The sequence below is a fragment of the Anomalospiza imberbis genome, chromosome 1 (assembly GCF_031753505.1).
Source record: "Anomalospiza imberbis isolate Cuckoo-Finch-1a 21T00152 chromosome 1, ASM3175350v1, whole genome shotgun sequence".
NCBI lineage: Eukaryota > Metazoa > Chordata > Aves > Passeriformes > Viduidae > Anomalospiza > Anomalospiza imberbis.
The window spans coordinates 52,286,838-52,306,972 of NC_089681.1; the positions used below are offsets into that span (position 1 = coordinate 52,286,838).

Below are 20,135 nucleotides of genomic sequence, written 5' to 3' on the forward strand. Positions count from 1 at the left end.
GATCTTGTCTGTTACAGCACAGTCATGAATGCCCCTAATTTTCACTAATTGATATGGATACGTCAAGTTCTGTAAGAGCAGGAACAAAGACATGTCTTGGTGGGGAGTCCTCTACATGTTAGATGTTACCTCTCAAATCATTTGACACACTCTCATACATAAATCTTTAAATTCTATTTCAAAGCCCAGAACATTAGGAAGTGAGGAATTTTGGTTCCTTGCTCTGGGATCATAATGCAACAGTGGGAGGCTGAAGGACAAAGACACCCCAACAATTAAAAAGACCCTACACAAACCCATGAGGACAGTTGAGGTGCTTACTCTCTGTTTAAAAGCTTCTACACAGACAGGAGAAAATGCTAAATCTTGGATAGCATATACTGTGATTTTATGCTTTCACAGCAGACCACACAGATTGTTAGTTTAATGTCATGTTAATCTACCAAACTCTAATTTTCTAAGTGTTCTTTAAATCTCCCTTAATTCACCAAGAGCAAAAGGCCACCCTCGAGATGTGATACTTAACAATGCACCTTAGAAATCTGCACAGCTGGTTCCCAAGGGGACAGTCCCACTCCTTGTCATCCCTTCAGCTCTGCATTGCAGCCTCTTTTTTGGCTTTGGCTCTTTGAAATTTTTTCAAGAAGAAAATTTGCAAAAGCTTATTTACTTTGAGGGAGGACAGAAGGAATGGATACTTTTCTGTCCAATTAGCCTCTGAACCATCTCAGTGCTGGTGTGATGAATGCAGAAAGGTGGGAGGGTGCAGTGGGAGGCTAAGAACACAACCCCACATCCAAGTAAGATTAGCCACTACAGCAGTGCACCAAAAGCATCTGACTATGGTTTTCACTACTGCATGACAGCCTCTGAATGAGAAATTACGCAGAAGAAACCCAAAAGATTAATGAGAAATAAAACCCACTGATTTTCCAACCATGTCATTAGTAGAACCCACTAATACTCTGGATAACATTTTGGAAAAAATTATCATATCAATTTGCTCAAAACTAAGGAAGACAAAGTCTGAAGTTCATTCCACACATCCATCAAAGCTATTTTAACTTCAGACGGCTCTCTATATCAAATTATCTGGTTTTCTTTTCTGAAGTTTTATTTGTCTTACCATGATTGTTTCAATATTTTATTTCCACAGGAATTAATTTTTAACTGTAATACAATCCAGCCTGTTGCAGAGAGATTGCTCTAGGTGTAGTTGTTTTCCTGGCATGCTACACGATGTGTTTGGCTATGACCAGCCAAGTGACTGGACCTCTGCCTGCAGGCACCAAGAGGTGCTGATGCTGCAGCCAATAATCCCTTTCAGGAAAGGTGTTTGTCCACAGCCAAATGTCCTCCTTTGAAACTGAGGGGAAGAACATACTTCTGCTTACACATTGGTGAGAGCCTTTTTTGGTGATGGATGCAGCTCAAGGCTTCTTCATGCTGGAGGAGCTGCTGTTATGTAGCTTCACGGTTTTTCCTTAGCAGCCCCCTGCTTTAAGTGTGATACCCACCTTCATATAACCCCAAGGCTCCTCCTGTAGCCTTCCTCTGATGACATATTGTCCCTATACATATGTGTTCAGTAAGCTTCACCTACTCCCAAATTTCTTCTTTCTTTCTTCCGTATCTCCTGTTCCTTACACTCTTAGCAGCCTGTGTGACCCTGCATCGGGGCTTGTTTCGCCTTCTAATCTCAACATTGCTAATGTTCCCAAGCCATCTTCCATCCTCAAACCCCCCTGCCCCTGGAGCTCTTTCAGCTTTCAGAGGGGAGTTTTGTTGATTTTCCCTCTGCCAATAGCAACATCTAATCTTCGGAGAACTACCTCCCTTATTTCAATGGACTTCTTCAAATCTAGTGTTGTGGATCCCTAGGTCTTAGTTCCTACTATTTTTGTTAAACCCTCTCAAGGAACTGATATTCTTTTATGATTACTTTCTTACCAGTGAAGTCCTTCCTTCATGATTGTATCCACCTTAAAAATACCCAAATTCACAACTTTGTTATTTGTTGAGGCTCATTTTTTAAGCAATAGAATATTTATCTGTTTTAAATATAACAGGAAGCCTGTAATGTTAATTTGCAGGTCCTATCTCACTGACCTAAGTTGGAACACAGTTCCAAAACTGGCATTACAGCTGCCTTTCAGACATTTTACCTGACTCTCCTCATGATGGTTCCCAGAGTACATGTATTAAAGGAGACAGTTCAATGAATGTTTCTGCTTCTAGGTTGAAAAAGCAGATTACAATCCCAAGCTTTTTTTTTTTTCCCTGACAATGTCTAAGAGAATGTCTGAAAACTGCTTGGGAACTGAAATGAGAATTTTCCAGCATTAGAGACTGTGGGAAAGGATTATTCTCAGCAAGGTTGCTTTAAATCCTGTGTCATTCTAAAAGCTCCTATTTCTATTCTTTGTTCTTATTTCTGTTTCAAAGTCCTTTGGATGTGCACTCCTTTGGGGTCAAGCACATATCCCCTGGGAAATCTGGGGGTGGAAAGACAAGAACATTTCAGGAAATCTCTTACTTAGACTGTATTTATCAATGTTGAACTCAAGTATTTCTCCAGAGAGAAGAAAAGGAAGCATTTCGGAAATACGTTCTTCTTCTGCCATTGTTTATGTTGCAGTTAAAAGTTTTTTATCCATGTCTACTAGAACAGTGACCAAGTAGTATTTTCTCAAGCAAAGTGACACTTCAGAAAGGGTGCTTTGGTCTGCAGCTGCCATTCTTTTACATAGCAGTAAATACACATTGTGCTTCTCAGAAAACACAAGAATACCAAACACAATTTAAAATTTTTTTTTTCTTCTGCTTCATAATTTATGCATAGCCAGGTTGTCTTCTCTTACTGTTTGGCTCTTTCTGACTGACTTTTGGAGAAATGCCATTATTAATTTCACTTGCTTGGATAAGGTTTGAACCAAGTTCTTGTCCATGTTACTAAATGTTTAGGCCATTCTCAAACTTCTCTTGAAAAGCACTAGAAACATTTTTAGACAAAGCCCTTTCAGTTCCAAATTGTCTTGGATGGAGGCCAGATACACACATTTTCTTCTGAGGCAGATCTTCAGTAGATTATCCAGAGCTTGAGAGTCCTTCTTTTAAAGATTTATAACTCCTAATAAAATATTCAGTCACTTTAAGGTACTGTCATCTATTGGTCTATCTACTGGTGTTTCTTTGAAGAAAATTAAGCATTTAGGATTGCATATGTGCAATGTAACCTCCTCTCTAAAATAACAATCTAAAGCCTGGGATAATCTATATTGTAGTGAAAGCATTGAAATAGACAAGTAAGAGCTCAAAGAAATGTAAGATACTTTAAAGAACACAAGAACTATTACTCAGTTCTTACTAAAGGAAGGTCTGTTTATACTTAGGGACACCATCCTACATGTTCCCATTATACATTCATGCAGCTAACACTACAAAAAAAAAAAAAACAACAAAGAAAACAAAAATAAGAGAAGTTATAGCTTAAAGGTAGGTGGAAGGAAGACCTGTAAAACTACAGATGAGTGAGCCTTCCCTCTGTGTTTGGGAAGACCATGGAGCAGGTCTTCATGGAAAAAATGTTAAGACAAGAAGGTGATCATAGCATGGCTTCACTAAAGGAAAATTGTGCCTGCCCACTCTGGTGGCTTTTTATGATGGAATGACTGCAATGCTCTATAAGGTCAACATACAGAGAAATGCAATCTACCTGGACTTTTGTAAAACCTTCAAGATGGCCCTACACGACATCCTTATCTTTCTAGACTGGAGTGCCATGGATTTGACAAATGGGCTATTCAGTGGATAGAGAATTGGCTGAATGGATGCAGCTGGAAGGTTGGGGAGAATGGCTTTATGTGCAGGTGGAGGCAGGTAATGAGTGGTGTCTCTCAGGGCTCTGTCCTGGGACAGGTGCTCCTCAATATCTTCATCAGTGACACAGAGAGTGGGATTAAGTGCACCCTCAGCAAGTTTGCAGATGGCACCAAGCTGAATGATGCAGTTGGCACAACAGAACAATGGGATGCCATCCAGAGGGATCTGGAAAAGCTTGAGAAATGGGCCCATATGAACCTCATAAATTTGAACTAGCCTAAGTGCAATGTCCTGCATCTGAGACAGGGAAATCCCAGACATGAGCACAGACTGGGAGAGGAATTCATTGACAGCAGCCCTGATGAGAAGGACTTGGGGGTTCTCATGGATGAAAAGCTGGACACGAGCTGACAATTTGCACCCACATCCCAGAAAGCCAACTGCATCCTGGGCTGCTTCAAAACAGGTCAAGGGAGGTGATTCTCCCACTCTACTTTGTCCTCATGAGATACCATCTGGAGTACTGTGTTAGGTCTGGGGTCCTCAGTCTGAGAAAGACAGGGACCTGTTAGAGTGAGTCTAGAGGTGGTCCAAGAACATGGTCAGAGGGATGAAACTACTCTCCTATAAGGAAAGGCTGAGAGAGTTGTTCAGCCTGGAGAAGAGAAATCTCTGGTGAGACCTCATTGTGGTCCTCTAGTAATTAAAGGCATCCTATAAAAAAACAAGAGAAGTGTTTACACAGGGATACAGGGATAAGACAAGGGGAAGGGTTTTAAGCTAGAAGATGAGAGATTTAGATTAGATATTAGGAAGAAATTCTTTATACTCAGAGTGTAATGAGGCACTGGAACAGGTCACCTGGAGTTGTGGATGCCCCATCCCTGCAAGTGTTCCAGGCCAGGTTGAATAGGGCTTTGAGCAACCTGGTCTAGTGGAAGATGCCACTACTTTTGCTAGAGAGGTTGGAATTAGATGATCTTCCTTTGAAATGGGAGGTCCCTTCCATTTCAATGCATACCAGTCTATGATTCCATGATTCCCTGCCCAAATATCTACAAGAAAAGCTATTATAAACCGGAATATCTTTTGTTCCTGAATGTGTTAAGTAATGGGTTTTCTAGTAATTCATTATTCATTTTGCAAACAAAAATATCCCTGTTCTTTTCTCTTTCTCTGCCTTGTTTACCTTCTTCTCCTTATTCATGCAACATAAAACTGTCACATGAAATTGTTTCACAGATTTTTGGCATTTAGGTGGAACAAATATAAAGTGATTGCAGTTTATTTGTTAAGCTCCCCTCCACTAATGAGTTCTTTGATTTTCTGGGGCTTTTTGTGCTCTCAATCAGTAATATTACCTACTTCCTAATACATGCGGCAAACTCCCAATGAAATGATTCCATATTGTTAATCACCTCTCCACAGGTCTCCTTGGTCAGCATACACCCAGCAGTGTGTCTGAGTGGATGTCCTGCCACCAATGGCTTCAAGTTGATGCATACCATGCACATGAAACAAACCACATAAATTAACCCAAAGGATTGTGGAGGGTCAGAAGGCCAGTTCAGCTTGAATTTTGCTTTCCTGACTCCAATTACCAACCCAAATCTTCAAATATCCTCTACGTTTCAAAGTTTCATGTTTGTCCATTTGGGAATATCTTACACAGATGACCAGAATTACCTATCAGATTCCAAAGAACATTGAAAAGATCCCAAAAGAGGATGTTTAAAAAACAGTGATTTTCTTGCCTTTTTCTCTTCCAAAGACAGCTTTAAAACACATTCCCATCAGTAATGAGTTTTTTTCAGAATTATTTTTTTCTGGACTTAAGGAGGAGAATTCTATCTTTCTGTCAGAAACCAGTGATGGTTTTTACCAGTGACTAAACACATCAGTGTGCCCAATGCAACTGCTGCATCAGCCTTTGCTAAGATGGACACAGCTTCAGGTGGCAAGAGAAAAACTCAGGCAATCTCCACCACATTTCCTCTCAACCAAGCCCTATTTGTCAGATATCTTTTAGAAAGCATTCTCACTTGATGAAGCCTTTTGAAGAATGATTAATACTTCTCCCTTCCTGCTCATGTTACTGAATCTAGAGCACTGGGTCCATTGTGTAGACTGGACATTCTCAAGGAGGAGAAATGTTCAACCTTTGCGCAGTAGCAACTATAAATCTCTGGACAAATGAGTCAATTGAATGTTTCAATGTAATAGAAATAGCAGGATCATCCTAAAGATCTTGAGTAGGACTTCTAGTAATATCACTTGTCTGGTAAAAGAAATAAGGCTGTCATAAAAAGGGAAATTCTTATGGAAATTAGTTCTAGACATTTTTGAATTCCTGTCATACTCAGACATCTGTTGGTAACATGCATTCACAGATCAAGTCTGGCAGAACACTACAGCTAAGAAATATTACTCTTCCCATTTACTCTTGTGATACTGCACAAACTTTTAGAGACAACTTCAAATAAGAGCATGTCCAGCAAAATTTAGAAGAGCTGAGCTAATCTGTGTTTTCTGAAATGATCACACAATGGAACAGTTCCATTGTTTGAAGGCAGTTCAGAACACATTGCCTAAAGCTCTGCCCCTTTATGTATTATTCATTTTCTTAAATAACCTTCTATGCAATGCTCAGGAATAGGAGGACATGTCAGTTGTCATTCCAAGACACTTTTATGGTTCTTATGCCTAGATGAAATAGCATAAAGGACAGTCTCTTAGAGTATTATTTTGTTTGTGCTTAGACAACAACTCAGCAGGACACAACTGATGTCTTTTTGGGATTAAACACATACATGGGAAACTGCACACTACAATGGATTCTTGCTAAAACATCTGTGTTTGGGGGGAAACCAGCAGAGCACTTAAGTCCACCATAAATACTGCCCCACTGGGCATTCATGGAGGGAAACTCAGATTTGAATACTAAGATTTTTTCTGAAGTTGGAAATATAGAGGGTTAGATTAATCTAACAGCCAAACTATTTTTTTTCTCAAACTTTCTAAATCCACATGTGCACAGATAGCATGCAAGAACTTGTGACCTAAAAGTGAATATTTTGCAATGTGTTGGTTTTCTAAGACAGTGGTGGGACATGATGATCTTAAAGGTCTTTTCCAAACCAAACAAGTCTATGATTCTGTGAATGCAGGCTTTCAGGCAAATTTATCAGTGAACTTCTCTGGAGAGCACTTAAAACAATCATCAGTTTTAGGAAGACATGTTTGCATCCACCCTGTTCTAAACCAGATGCTGACTACCCAGAAATTAACTATCTGCTCTCTCATACAGCAGTATGTTAGAAGGGAACATACATGAATACAAATTCCAAGTAAAATTGGAAGCTGTGAGAATGACTTTTAGCCTAGTGAACTTTATGAAAAGGAAGTGCTATATTTTCCAAGTGTTTAAGATTCAGTTTTTACCGGCAGTGGATGAAGTCAGGAACAGGATTATGCTGGCTAAAAGATGCTGCATCGAGGTTCATGCAAATTTCCACATTGTCTCCAGCCATGATTCGTACTGCAGCTTTGTTTTCATCCTCAAATGTCTGCCTTTGCAAGGATGCACACAGAAGCAGCATGAAGTCATCTAGGAGAAAGTAGTAATTGCAAGGAAAAATTCAGTCATCAACATACGTTTAAGGAGAGTTGTGATGTATCGTAATGCAGTTACCAGACTGTTTTCCCATACTTCCAAGCTCCAAGACTGAGTGGTTTTCAATGCATTTAACACTGAATTTAAATTTATTAATGTATTTAGTTTTTTTTACCTATTATTGTCTATGACTTTTATGGAGAAATAAATGAGAAAAGGGGAAATATTAATACATTTTTATACTGAATCAATAAAAAAGGGATACAGGAAAAGCAGATGCAAAAATTACTAACTCTGTGAATTTTTCTACTACATTTAAAGCCATGCTTAGTATTCAATCACCCAAAAAATCTGTCATCTTGCTGCTGAAGTGTATATGAAAAGCTGGCTTCAAATTCCACTGTACAGATGATTTAAGCAAAGGACATACAAACACTTTATAACAATGTGCTAAAATACTTACACACAAGGAACACAGGGTTTGGTCTCACAATGAAGTCTGGAAAGTATAACCACTTTATGATGTTGGAGTTGAAGTTGGCATTGCCACTTCTCCATGGATAGTCTGTGTGGCAGGAGCATGCAAAAATTCAATCAGTACTTCATAACAATTACTTAATCCTTTTCTTCAGAATACTTACCAATTTTCCAGCATTTTTTCTATAAAAGCAACGAGCAGTAATTTTACATAAAGGGTGTCCTTACCTTTACAAGGAGCAGGTGGGATGCCAATGCAAAGGAAGTACTGGAATGTAATGATGCATGTTAGAAAACAGCAATATTTCGGCCAGATCTCTGCAATAGCTTTTCTCCTACGTCGATACAATACAGCAATCAGCCAGAAGGCATGAATCATTGCATAAAAATCCATCCTTTGACCAATTACATTCACTGATAGAAGAAAACAGGTCTGGAAATGAAGTAAAGAAACATAAACAACTTTTATAACCTCATGACTAGTCAACATTTCAATAATAAATTATTGTGGATCCTGAAAGAATGCTTGGATGTGCCTGCGTCTGACTGCAGGAACCTTGTGCAAATCAACATGCTCCAACAGCAACTTCCACCACACCACCCAAATTTTTGATACTCTTCCATATAGAACAGGTTTCCATTATGTGATATCCAAAGGTACCAGAAGGAAAGAGCTTGTCACAATAGCCACTATGTGAAATGTTTAATCGTTGCCAAGCAAAGAATGCATTACACAGCCACATATTTTGATAGGATGTATAGATGTGGAAAAGAAGAGGAACTATAAAGATTGGTAACAACTAAAACATCTCCTCATGTAGGAAATGGACAAGGCATTTAGACCATACAGCTTCTATCGGTGATAGACAAATCCAGTCAATTCTTGCAAGACAGCTTTAGTTTTCCATCATTCTAAAGGCTCTGCATTTCAGCATTTCTGTTCTCTGAAAGCTTCACTGAAAGCAGTCCCTTTACTCAGTTCCATGAAACATTGTTTCATTGAAACAGTTCCATGAAACATTGTTCCATGAAACACAGAACTTTGTTCAGTGAAACTTTGTGAAAACTTCATTTATTCAGCACACTATGCTATTTTGGCTTTCTCTCCCCAGATCAGAATGATTTAAAATTATTTCCCAAAGGAAATAGCTTGCTGGGCTTTTAAAATTTTCATTCATTCTTAATCCTCAGATGGCTGTGAACAGTTTACTCCATTGATCACAGTGATGGTAATGTTTAAAGATAGGTCAAGAGCATCATTATGATTAAATTTAGGATGCATTACTCTGGGAATTGCCTCCTTCAGATAGGCATATAAAATTGTGAAAAATCACTATTTATGGAAAGATTTTTTGAAAGTACATTGCATGTGCACATGAACAAACAGACAAGTTAAGGGAACAGAGATGACTAACATGAATGATGACTAATAAGCCTCTAGATGTCAAACATAACCCAAGCTACTATTCAAGAATAACACATTCAAAAGGTTTGGAATGTTAATCTAAAGAAAAGTAATACATATTTACCTCCAAACCAAACTTGTAGAAGAAGTAGTTTATGAAATACTTGACACAGTTTACAAGTCCATCATCCAGATGTGCTCTTGTAATATCATGGAAAATGGTTTTAGTCACAGGTGCGGTGAGGTTATTTCGACATCTGTAGTATTCTTGGTGACGGTAGATTGTAACTTCAAAGGCCAGAATAGCCAGCATCAGTAAGTTATTCTATGGGAGACACAAGCAGGAGAATTTTAAATAGAAGTCAAAGTTACAAGAAGCTATAAAATTTTCTGATAAGTATAAACCCATTATTACTCAAATTGATTTTATCACTGAGGGCTTCTGCACTCCAAAATGCACTGGCACCTATTCCCAGCTACTATGATTGAAACAAATTAAGGTTCACACCAATTTTTAGATTTTGATGAATCATACAGACATCCAGAAGATGCATATAAAGACATTAATTAAAAAAAAAAACTGTAGTAAAACTACTTGTGGAAATGAAGGGATGAAGGGAAGGAAAACGTCATCATTGTGGCCTCTCATATTTCATAGCTTCTCTTAAGGTATTATGGTTTTTTTATTTGGGTTTTTTGGTTTTTTGGTTTTTTTTTTTTTTTTTTTTTTTTTTTTTTGGGTTTTTTTTTTTTGCAGGACATAGAAGATACAAATATACACAAAAGTCATCTGCAGAGGTTTAGCTGTCAAGCACTAACTTTCCAATAAAAGGATGTTGGGTAGAGCAAATTTAACCTAGGCACTCTTTCACATGAACAGTCCATCAGTCTTCTCTCAGGCACAGCTCCTTCTAAGCCAGATTGACCAGGATGCAGTCAAGGGTGGCTATGAATTGATTTTTTATTTATCTCAGGAGGGACATCTGCCCTATGCTCAATAGAAGAGAGGTACTAACTGACTCCAAAAGCTGATTAAAAAGACCAGCTCAGAGAAAGTCCCTCAAGGAAGTCATTACTGAAGCAGAAGTGGCAAACTCTAGATCTCTGTTCTCTGAGGAATATTTGGGACAAGAATATTCTGAAACAGGTGCCACTGGGATTTTTTATGTTTTCTGTCAACCTTAAACTGTGTATATAGAATGTTGGAGATTATTTAAATTAATAAGAGATATGGTTTTCCCCAGGACTTGGTACATTTTCATTGTAAGTAAAGTTTTTTAATCAAGACAGGAATAATAAAACATTGCTCACAGGCATCAACCAAAACCAAGAAGAAAAACAAACGACATCCATTTAGTAGTGTTTGAATGAATGATTCTCTTAACTCATGATATTTTCTAAACTGTGGCTAAGGAATAAGCACTTAGAAAAATTAACTTCTAGCACACACTGTCATTCAGGGCAATTACTCCAATTAGACCCATCAGTCCTTTAGTACCTGAAAGCCATGTACCTCTTAATTACTTAGAGTTCTTAAATATCACATTTCTTTAAGAGCTTTTAACAGATGGTAGAGTCCAAAAGTGATAATTCTACATGAAAGAATAACTTAATTGCTACTGGATCCCTTCTGGAAATGTTCTGTGTAACAGATGTGGTTTTCTGTTGCTCCTTTCCCTCTGTACTTCTCTATTATCAATGGTTTGCATTACATTTTTTGTGTGTGTGACAGATTATTTATTTCAAAAACAATGCTACTTTCATCACAAATAAGAAAATATCTGAATACAGATAACAAAGAAGTTACCCTTAAGTACACAAGAAGGGGACTAGATTTTCTCAATCCAACCCACTCCGAAGGATCAACTGGCCCACTGTAGAGCACTGAGGTTTTCAGCTCTTCTAAATTGACCTTAGTTTCATTCTCTCCTGGCTAAAAAGAAAATGCAACAGTTATAAAACATGACTTTAAGACTGCTTGGGAAGGGTATGATAAACAACAAAAATACATCAGGTGAACTGTTATTTTTTTACTTGATATGCTTCCTTTTGCTCTCCTTCACTGAAGAAGACAGCAGTCAAACCTTTTTAATACACATTTGTACTCACCAATGTACAGTTTCTGGAAAAATCCTTGGGATCAATAGATGTGAGCTGATACAACATTTTGCAGACAATAATCACACATGTCCAAACAGTGCAGATACTTGATGCCAGTGGGCGAAACTGAGCATATGGCAAAGCAAGAGCCCAGGCAATTAAAAACACAAAGTTAAGTAGAGACACCTGAAAACACAATAACAGTACAGAAATTACATGGAGCAACAAAAGAACTGAGAAAACTTGACCTTTTCCACAGCAGATAAAAAAAGAATAATTTTTAAAAAAGGGACATGCAGAAACTTTGAGGAAAATACTGAAAAAAAAATTACAACAATACTCACAGTAACACAGACACAAAGTAATAAGTGAAGAAGGAAAAGCTTTACTGTTGGTTTAGGAAGAAATTTACCACCTACATAATATTAATACTATTGGATCCACAAAACTCCATATCTTCCTTATCAACAGATGTGAAATACAAAGGACCACATGCAGCTTCTTCTGCTTTAGTACATATGAAACAGAGATAGCACAGATCTGTGTGTCTGTGCAACTGACCTTCATCCTCTTGACTTCTCCCCCACAAAAAAAAAAAAAAAGTGAGAAAAGTGGTATCTTCTTGTTTTTAGTGAATCCTGTCTTACTATGCTGTTCAAGAAATGGCTTTGTCACATAGAGAACTCACATTGCCCACACCAAAAGCACAGCTGAAAGTGTTGCTCCCTTTTTCTTCAGACATAGTTCCACATTCTTGTTTCTTAACCACCAGACCAAGTTTAAGCAATTTTCCTACATTTACCTTCCCAGTCCTTCTATTCCTTCCATCCTTAGATGGTGCTCACAGACAGTTTGAGCAGGAGAGGGGGTATGTCTCTTAAGTCCAAAGAATTGGACTAATAAAATTTTAATACCTGAAGAAAAGGTGGGGCCTGAGACTCTTGAAACAGAGAGAATGTGGAAAATGTCAAGACAGCTTCCCAGCAGGTGAACAAACCCAGCTGGATCCCACAATTTCAGCGAGGTCTGACACGGGGTGACACCTGGGTGTGTCTGTGAGGTCTGACACCTGGGTGTGTGACCACATGACAGATCCTGACATGCTGTGTAAGAGTTTGACAGTGGGTGTTTACTTACCTCTTTCACTGTGACCCAGATGATGTAAGAGGAAACAATTTTGATGATATGCAGCTCCAACAGCCACCACACAAAGACTTGCATCTTGTGAAAATACTCCAGGAATTTCAGAAACAGCACTGTAAGGCGGTCGATCACCAGATGCCACTTGTTCCTTAAGTCTGCAGGGATGTTCAAGCAGAACCATTATAAGGACAAAAACAGAAGGTCTCTGTGAAATGGAATACTCCACTAGACGACAACCATCTTTCTGCTTCTCTTCTAAGCCTTAGAATAAGATGGAGGATAAAGGCACAGCTCAGTGGTTAACTAAAAGTGGGGTTGAAGCCCACTTAGCTGGGGTGCTTTCCCTTCTCACCCACATTTCCTGGAAGGATTCCACACTTCAAAAGCAGCAGTGGTGGCCTCCCTTGCCGGTTTTGCTTTTATTCCTCTCATCAGGGCTCTTTTTGAACTCTCATCCTCCAGTATTTTTGGACCTAAGCTTAGAGATCTCACTCAGGAACTAATTCCAGCCCTGGTCCTTTTCCAGATTAGAAAAATAAAATTTTTTTTGATACTTGGAAGTTATGGACCCAGCTTATTTTCAGAAAGCACAGACTTCTACTACTACTACTACTATTCAGAAAGTTTTTCAGCCAGATTGGAAGAAGTCCATGCACACTAGGACCTGGATTCCTATCACAAGGGTTTAGACAATTGTACTATATACATCTTCAGATGTCAGAATTATCTAAACTGCCTTGAAAACAGCACAGCCTCTTAGTGTGTGACTTATGCCTTCAGAGGACATCTAAATCAAGAAAGGCAAACTGTAGCCCAGTCAAATATTTCCCTCAGTTGAAAAAGCTTTATGAAGCAGAGATCATGAAGTTGGGTGAAAGTATTCCTTCAAAGGAGTGTTTGGCTAAAAAAGCCATCCTCCCAAATAGTACTCCAGTGAGCAAGCCTGTTACATGTGAGTGTACATGTGAGTGTACATGACAATATATTTGCTGAACAGTGCTCTCTAAAGTGACGACTTTGCTTGTGGGTTGGCTGTAAAACTGTTTCATCTGGCTGGTACGTCTTAGTATAGAGTTCTCACACTGGTTTCAGAAGCATTTTGGAGATTAGGAGGGATTTTGCATGCTGTGAGAACATTCTTTATATCAGAGATGGAAACATTTGCAAGTGATACCAAAGCACATCGCTGTCTAAGCTGGTAAACGTGCAAAGGAGTTACCACCTTCTTTATGAAATTATTTCAAATTATCACTTTATTTTATAGGCAAAGCACACCAAGATGGTTACTCCATGCATATTTGTGTGAAGAACACATGCACATATGTGTGAAAAAGCAGACTTCTGTAACACCTCATAACTAAATTCCATTTTTTTCCTTTGCCTTTTTTCTCCAAGCACAACTTAGAAAATCCTAATAAAAATGCTGAGTGATGTGAATTCTGTAAGCACATAATTAAACTTGAGAAATTAATTAAGCTACAGAACTCTAATCTTACATGTGTTTTTTATAAGCAAAATGAGAGTATTTAAAATAAGTCTTTACAGAGTTAGATGTTCTCACTCATTCTTTCATTGCATTTGTTTTCATTTGCAGTGTTGCATCATGCAAGATGTATCCAGACAGTGCCAGTTAAGTGGAACAGGCAGATAAGGTGCACTGTCTAGCATGGCCAGGCAATACACACACATGGAATAAAATACAGGCCAGACTGCATCCAGTGAAAGATTGTACAACACTCTGTAGTGAAGTCTGCACGCATGAACGTGCTTAATGTCAAAGCTCCAGCCACATGGCTCTGTAAAAATGGTATAACTCCAGTGGAAATAAATGCCATGTGCAGCTTAAAGATGGATCCCCCTGTGCTATTCCAAGCAACACCAGCTGCAGCTCCCCACTTCCCTGCTTGCATGTGTCGCTGCACAGAGTAATGTCCACCACCTGGTCTCTTTTCCAAAGCCTTTCCAACAGGCTGAGATGGTTGGAGTGCACCAGACCCCTCACAGACAGTATGAAAGCTTGCCAATAAAGGTTTCCATGGCCCATGACCACCTCTGTGATGACAGCTGTTCCAGCCAGGAAAGGTAAGTTGTTTCAGCTGAGGCTCAAGCACTGGAACAGGCTGTCCAGTGAAGTGGTGGAGTCACCATCCCTGAAGGTATTTAAAAGATGTATAGGTGTGGCATTTAGGAACGTGGTTTAGTGGTGGATATGGCAGTGTTGGGTTAATGACTGGACTCGATGATCTTAAGAATGATTCCCTGATTCCCTAGGGCTACTAAGCCTGATGTGCTGCCATTTTGCCTTGACCAAGATCCTCTCCCTATTTAGGTGTCACAGTCCTGTGATTATTGTCATGAGTAACTAAATTTGTAGTAAGGCCCTTTCCAAAGAATACAGCTTCCTGGGGTATTAAATTCTCTTTCCTAGTTTCACTTTTGGCTCATATTACAAACTGAGTTATGGTAATAGCTCATTTTAGAAGTTCATATTAACAATATCAGGGATGATAGTATAAGCCATGTCTTCCCTTAAGCTTTTTTATGTTCAGCTGGCATCAATTACATATTCCATATTCAGAAGTGAAAAATATGACACTAATGTGCACATAAATAATGAAGTAAAGCCATTGGGACTTCTAGGGAGAGGTGTCTTGAAAGCATGCAGTACCAGATATTAAATATGTATGTGCATTATTTTCTTTCTTGTAAGGAGATTTCACTCTAAAGAATTACTTAGGATTTGTAATAATCTAACCCAGACCACCTAGAAGAATCGGGCACTGGGTTTCTGTTGGTTTTTTCCTCTCAGCACCCTATTGTGCAATTTTTCCCAAGAACAGCCTGTAGCCTGTTGAATAATTGACAAGTAGCCATCTGCTCAGTTCATGCTCTTTGACACAGACTGCATGTGAAACTAGAAGGAAAACTTGGTGATTGAAGTTAACAGGGATGACCAGTAGCAAACCACTTGTTGACACTATTACTTAAGACTGAGGAAGGAAAAATTTGTATTCTACAGAGCTTACCTGTAGTTTCTTCTTCCTCTGATTCGTTGTCTTCATTGTCATCATCATCATCATCATCTTCTTTATCCTCATCCTCCTTCTCTTCTTCTTTTCCTTTTTTGACCCTCCCTTTCCCTCCCTCCCCCTCTGGCTCTTCCATTCTTTTCTCACCAGCCTCTTCCAGCATTTTATCCTCTTCCTTTTCTCTGCTGGCTGTTAGATTCATCATAGTTATGTCAGGCAGGCTTCCATCTTGGTGCACCAGTCTGCAGGTAAAGAGTAGCATGTCAGCAAACTGAGGAGTAATGACATCGCCGTCTTTTTTTTTTTTTTTTTTTTTTTTCAAACTGTATAATTAGAAAAAAAATTAACTGTTCATGGAAAATGCCTTAGAAGTAGAAAAGTTAATGATTCTGGTACTCTCTCCAAACACACACTGAAAACTGAGTTGTTGGAATGTATTAGTAACTACTTCTCACTCAGATACTAATGGTTAGTTAGTAATGAGTGGTATTGACACTTAAACTTGACATTTTCCCCACTGGAGAAAATGGTCAGAGTTTAAGATGTAGAAGCATGAAATGACATTATTTAAGAGGAAACATTTCATGACTTCACAGGGGACTTACTCATTTTGGTGGTTTGGTATTTTTTTCTTGAGGCTGCTCAAAGTAATTGGAACAGAAAGAAAAAGGGAGATGAGAACAGAGGGGTTACAGAAGAAGGTAACTGACAAATACGTCATGCTACATCACAAGTCATAAAGCATTCTCCTACTCCATCTGCGGAAGCCTTCTGATGCCAAGAGCGTGCCATCATGACATTCACGGGGTGCTTCTATAAAGAAACATGGATTTGCAGCACAGATGGAAAGGGGGCAACCTATTCACACCAGTGCTAAATGTGGTCAACGCTGTACCATGCTCTGAGTAATGCAGATGAACCATCACAAGTATCTGACCTATCACTGTAAATGCATTTCCACCTTCCTCCAATTTAAAGTGCACCTGGAAAGTCAAAGAATTTGCAATTTTTCTTCCAGCTATCAGTTTGGGAACAAACAAAAGCAAGAATTCCACAGCTGCACTTTCAGAAGATTTTTATAATATATGTCTTTGATAGTGCCATTCATTCTCCCTCTCTTTGCCACATCTCACAGAGAATTTTTCTGTAATTTATAATAGTCTCTATCTAAATCTATCAGTAAGCTTTACACTACCAAAACTGGGATATGACCAATTTAACACAGCAACTATATTTCTCTAGTGCCATGGTGCCTTTTTCTTTTTTTCCTGAAATTATTCAGTATATATATTTTCTTTACCACAGAAGATAAATATTTTCTTATGGTTTTCTTTTTTCTCCCAAATCTGTGCTGTTGGGACTCACCTCCCATAGCTGCAGAAAACTGTTTCCCTTTCAATATGTCTCCCTGCAATGAAGCCTCCCTTTGGCAAGTGCATGATTAGGTCATTAAATATTTGGTTATGGTATTGAAATTACTACACTCAGCATACTTTCAAGCACCTGTAAGGCTGTTCTAAAATGCCATAGTACCATCTCAAGGATTTATTTTTCTTGATGTGAAATTTTGGCCTATAGCCATTTAGACAGGAAACTCTGCCAATTTTAGGATTTTTACAGCTCAAGAAACTAAAAATCTCTATATTTTTTTCTGATCATTAAAAATTAAGAGAATAGGCTAGGCATTTAATGAGAAATTCAAACAAGCATAATTATTTTTCAAACATTTGGGAGCGGCAGTTTCTTCAAGATGGAAACTTTGGAGTCTCAAATACATGAAAAACTACAGAAATGTGACTAAACAATCCTGAAGTAGAAATACCATGCCAACTGTCAAAAAGCAGAAAAGATGATCTAAAATTAGAAGTTTTACAAGACATTCTAATACCAAAAAATATCAAGTAATAAAGTTTAATCACATTTTAGCCACATTCATGTCTTAAGTTCCTCATCATTGGTTGGGCAATGAACCTGAGTGTCTAATAACCTGAAAAAATCTTATACTCAAGAATTTATTCAGTATGTGTGGCTACCAAAAAGAGAATCATAAAATAGTTTTGGTGGGAAGGGACCTTAAAGTATCCACTACCATGGGCAGTGATACCTCCCAGCATACCAAGTTACTCAGTCCCATCCAACCTAGCCTTGAACATTCCCAGGACTGGGGCATCCACAACCTCCCTGGACAACCTGTTCCACCAGTGTCTCACCACTCAACAATAAAGAACTTCTTCCTAATATCTAACTTAAATTTCTCCTCTTTCAATTTGTACCCATTACTCCTTCTCTTGTCACTACAATTCCTGATGAAAAGGAATTCCCTCTCCAGATTCCCTGTAGACCCCCTTCAGATACTGGAAAGCTGCTGTGAGGTCTCCAAGCAATTTCTTCTTCACTAGGCTGAACAGCCCCAACTTTCTCACCCTGTCTTTGTAAGGGAGGCGCTTCAGTCCTCTTATCAACTTTGTGTCTGTACTCTGGACTTGCTCCAACAGTTCCACGACATCTTATGTTGGAGACCCCAGAGCTGGATGCAGCACTCCAGGCGAGGTCTCACCAGAGCAGAGGGGCAGAATCACCTCCTTTGACCTGTTCACCATGTTCCTTTGGATGCAGCCCAGGAATCCATTGGTTTTCTGGGCTGTGAGTGCATGCTGCCAACTCATGGTGAGTTGTTCATCAACCATCACACCCCAGTCCTTCTCCTCAGGGCTACTCTCTGTCCTTCTCTGCCCAACCAACAGGTGTGCCTGGGATTGCCGTGATCCAGGTGTAGGACCCTGCACTTTGCTTTGCTGAACCTCATGAGTTTTGCTTGGGTCCACCTCCTGAGTGTGTCAAGGTCCCTCTGGATGCCATCCCTTCCCTCCAGTGTGTTGACAGCACCACACAGCCTGGTGGTCCTCAGCAAACTTGCTGAGGGTGCCCTCGATCCCACTGTCCATGTCACCAACAAAAATTTTGAACAGTCTCAGCCCAGTGCTGGTGTTGAGAGACACTACTCATCACTGGTGTCATGAACAGGGAGCCATTGACCAACCCTGCGTGTAGCCATCCAGCCAGTTCTTTATCCACCAAGTGGTTCATCCATGAAAACCGTGTCTCTCCAATTTGGAGACAAGGATATCTGATGGAATAGTGTCAAACACTTTGCATAAGTCCAGGCAGACAATGTCAGTTGCTCTGCCCCTATTTATCAACACTGTACCCTTATCATAGAAAGTCACCAAATTTGCTAGGCATGATTTGCCCTTAGTAAAGCCATGTTGGCTGCTAACAATGATCTCTTTTGGGACTCTTAGATTGTTTTCAAATCTAAATCACGTATCAGCTAACATATACACTAAAAGGATATTCAAATCTCTATAAAGTTACTAAACATCAAGGTTTCCTAAAATGATATAACTTATATTTACCTAAAACTCTAATAAAGTACCAGTAGGAGGGTCATGTATAAAGAAGAGAGAATGAATTTTCATTCGGTTCAAATTTTATAGAGATCCCTGGTTACTATAAACCATCAGTGCTCATTTAAAAGGCAACGCACCATGAAATGAAAGTAACCATATAATCAGACAGGTTTTGTATATATGTAATTGCATTGATTTTTATGAGTTATCTTCCCAAGTGACTTTTATAATGAAAAAATCTATTCACACTGATGTAAATCAAGGACTTAATGACTTACCTCAGTGTAAACTGGACAGAAACACAGTAACTCTATAAGATTTGGTATGAATGGACTCATCGTTCTCTTATTCATATAGCTCCCATTCGTGTTCTGGAGATCCAGGGGCCAAATGGGGTTATAAAGATAGGTACATGTAATTTATGTACCTGATAAAGCTTCAGCATGAGTTTAGTTTTCAGTAGGCTTAGTTTTATTGGTATCAGTAGGCTTGAGCATTGGATCATGTACTTAGGAGATCAAAGGATAGATAAAATGCCCTGCCCACTGTTTGGCAAGTTAGTCTATTTGGAATCTTTCTTCCAAAACTTCCTTATGTATTGCTAGGGTTGTTTTTCCAATTTCTTTTTTTTTCCCCCACAGTGAGATTGCATTATATTGTAACTGACAACACTGAAGCATTAGTTATAAAAACTTCACTAGTTTAGAATTTTTCAGACAAGCTACCCATACATCTTCACAGCTAGCGAGATATGACTTCATTGTTGGAAGCCACATACTAGTGAGAAATTACCCCATATAACACAAAAGCATTGTTTCTGATACTAAGGGAGAGAAATAACTAAATAATAATGCAGGCAACAGGCCTCGAAGGTACAGCCACTACTGCTTTTAGCTGAGAGCATTTCTTACTGTCAGGTTCATTAAATAGGGTATCAATAATGAGAAGTATAGCAATAGATCTAGTTTTTGGCAACAAAGCAATTTCAGTGGCACTAAAATTAGGCATGTGCCCCAGGTCCTTGCTGGATTCCTAGTACTTTCATCTATCTGCAATTTACTAGAGCAGAAGATTAATTAATTGGATGCATTATTAAGCACCTTTTGTATTTGATAATTTTTGCTATTTATGAACTG

The 20,135-nt window shown here is 38.8% G+C and overlaps 1 protein-coding gene across 12 annotated transcripts in view; it reads right to left on the reverse strand.

Moving 5' to 3' along the window:
• Window positions 1-20,135, reverse strand: part of PIEZO2 (piezo type mechanosensitive ion channel component 2) — a 287,266-nt gene that overhangs the window by 55,893 nt on the left and 211,238 nt on the right. For 8 of the 12 annotated variants that reach the window (XM_068192503.1, XM_068192518.1, XM_068192526.1 and 5 more), the window contains 9 exons: window positions 16,195-16,227; window positions 15,587-15,831; window positions 12,555-12,715; window positions 11,427-11,603; window positions 11,125-11,250; window positions 9,442-9,642; window positions 8,141-8,345; window positions 7,899-8,000; window positions 7,264-7,429 (listed from right to left, as the gene is read on the reverse strand). In XM_068192503.1, coding sequence (XP_068048604.1) covers window positions 7,264-7,429; window positions 7,899-8,000; window positions 8,141-8,345; window positions 9,442-9,642; window positions 11,125-11,250; window positions 11,427-11,603; window positions 12,555-12,715; window positions 15,587-15,831; window positions 16,195-16,227 — 1,416 coding nt within the window. The remainder of the gene's footprint in view (window positions 1-7,263; window positions 7,430-7,898; window positions 8,001-8,140; window positions 8,346-9,441; window positions 9,643-11,124; window positions 11,251-11,426; window positions 11,604-12,554; window positions 12,716-15,586; window positions 15,832-16,194; window positions 16,228-20,135) is intronic. The other 4 variants (XM_068192513.1, XM_068192533.1, XM_068192548.1 and 1 more) reach the window with 1 other exon arrangement.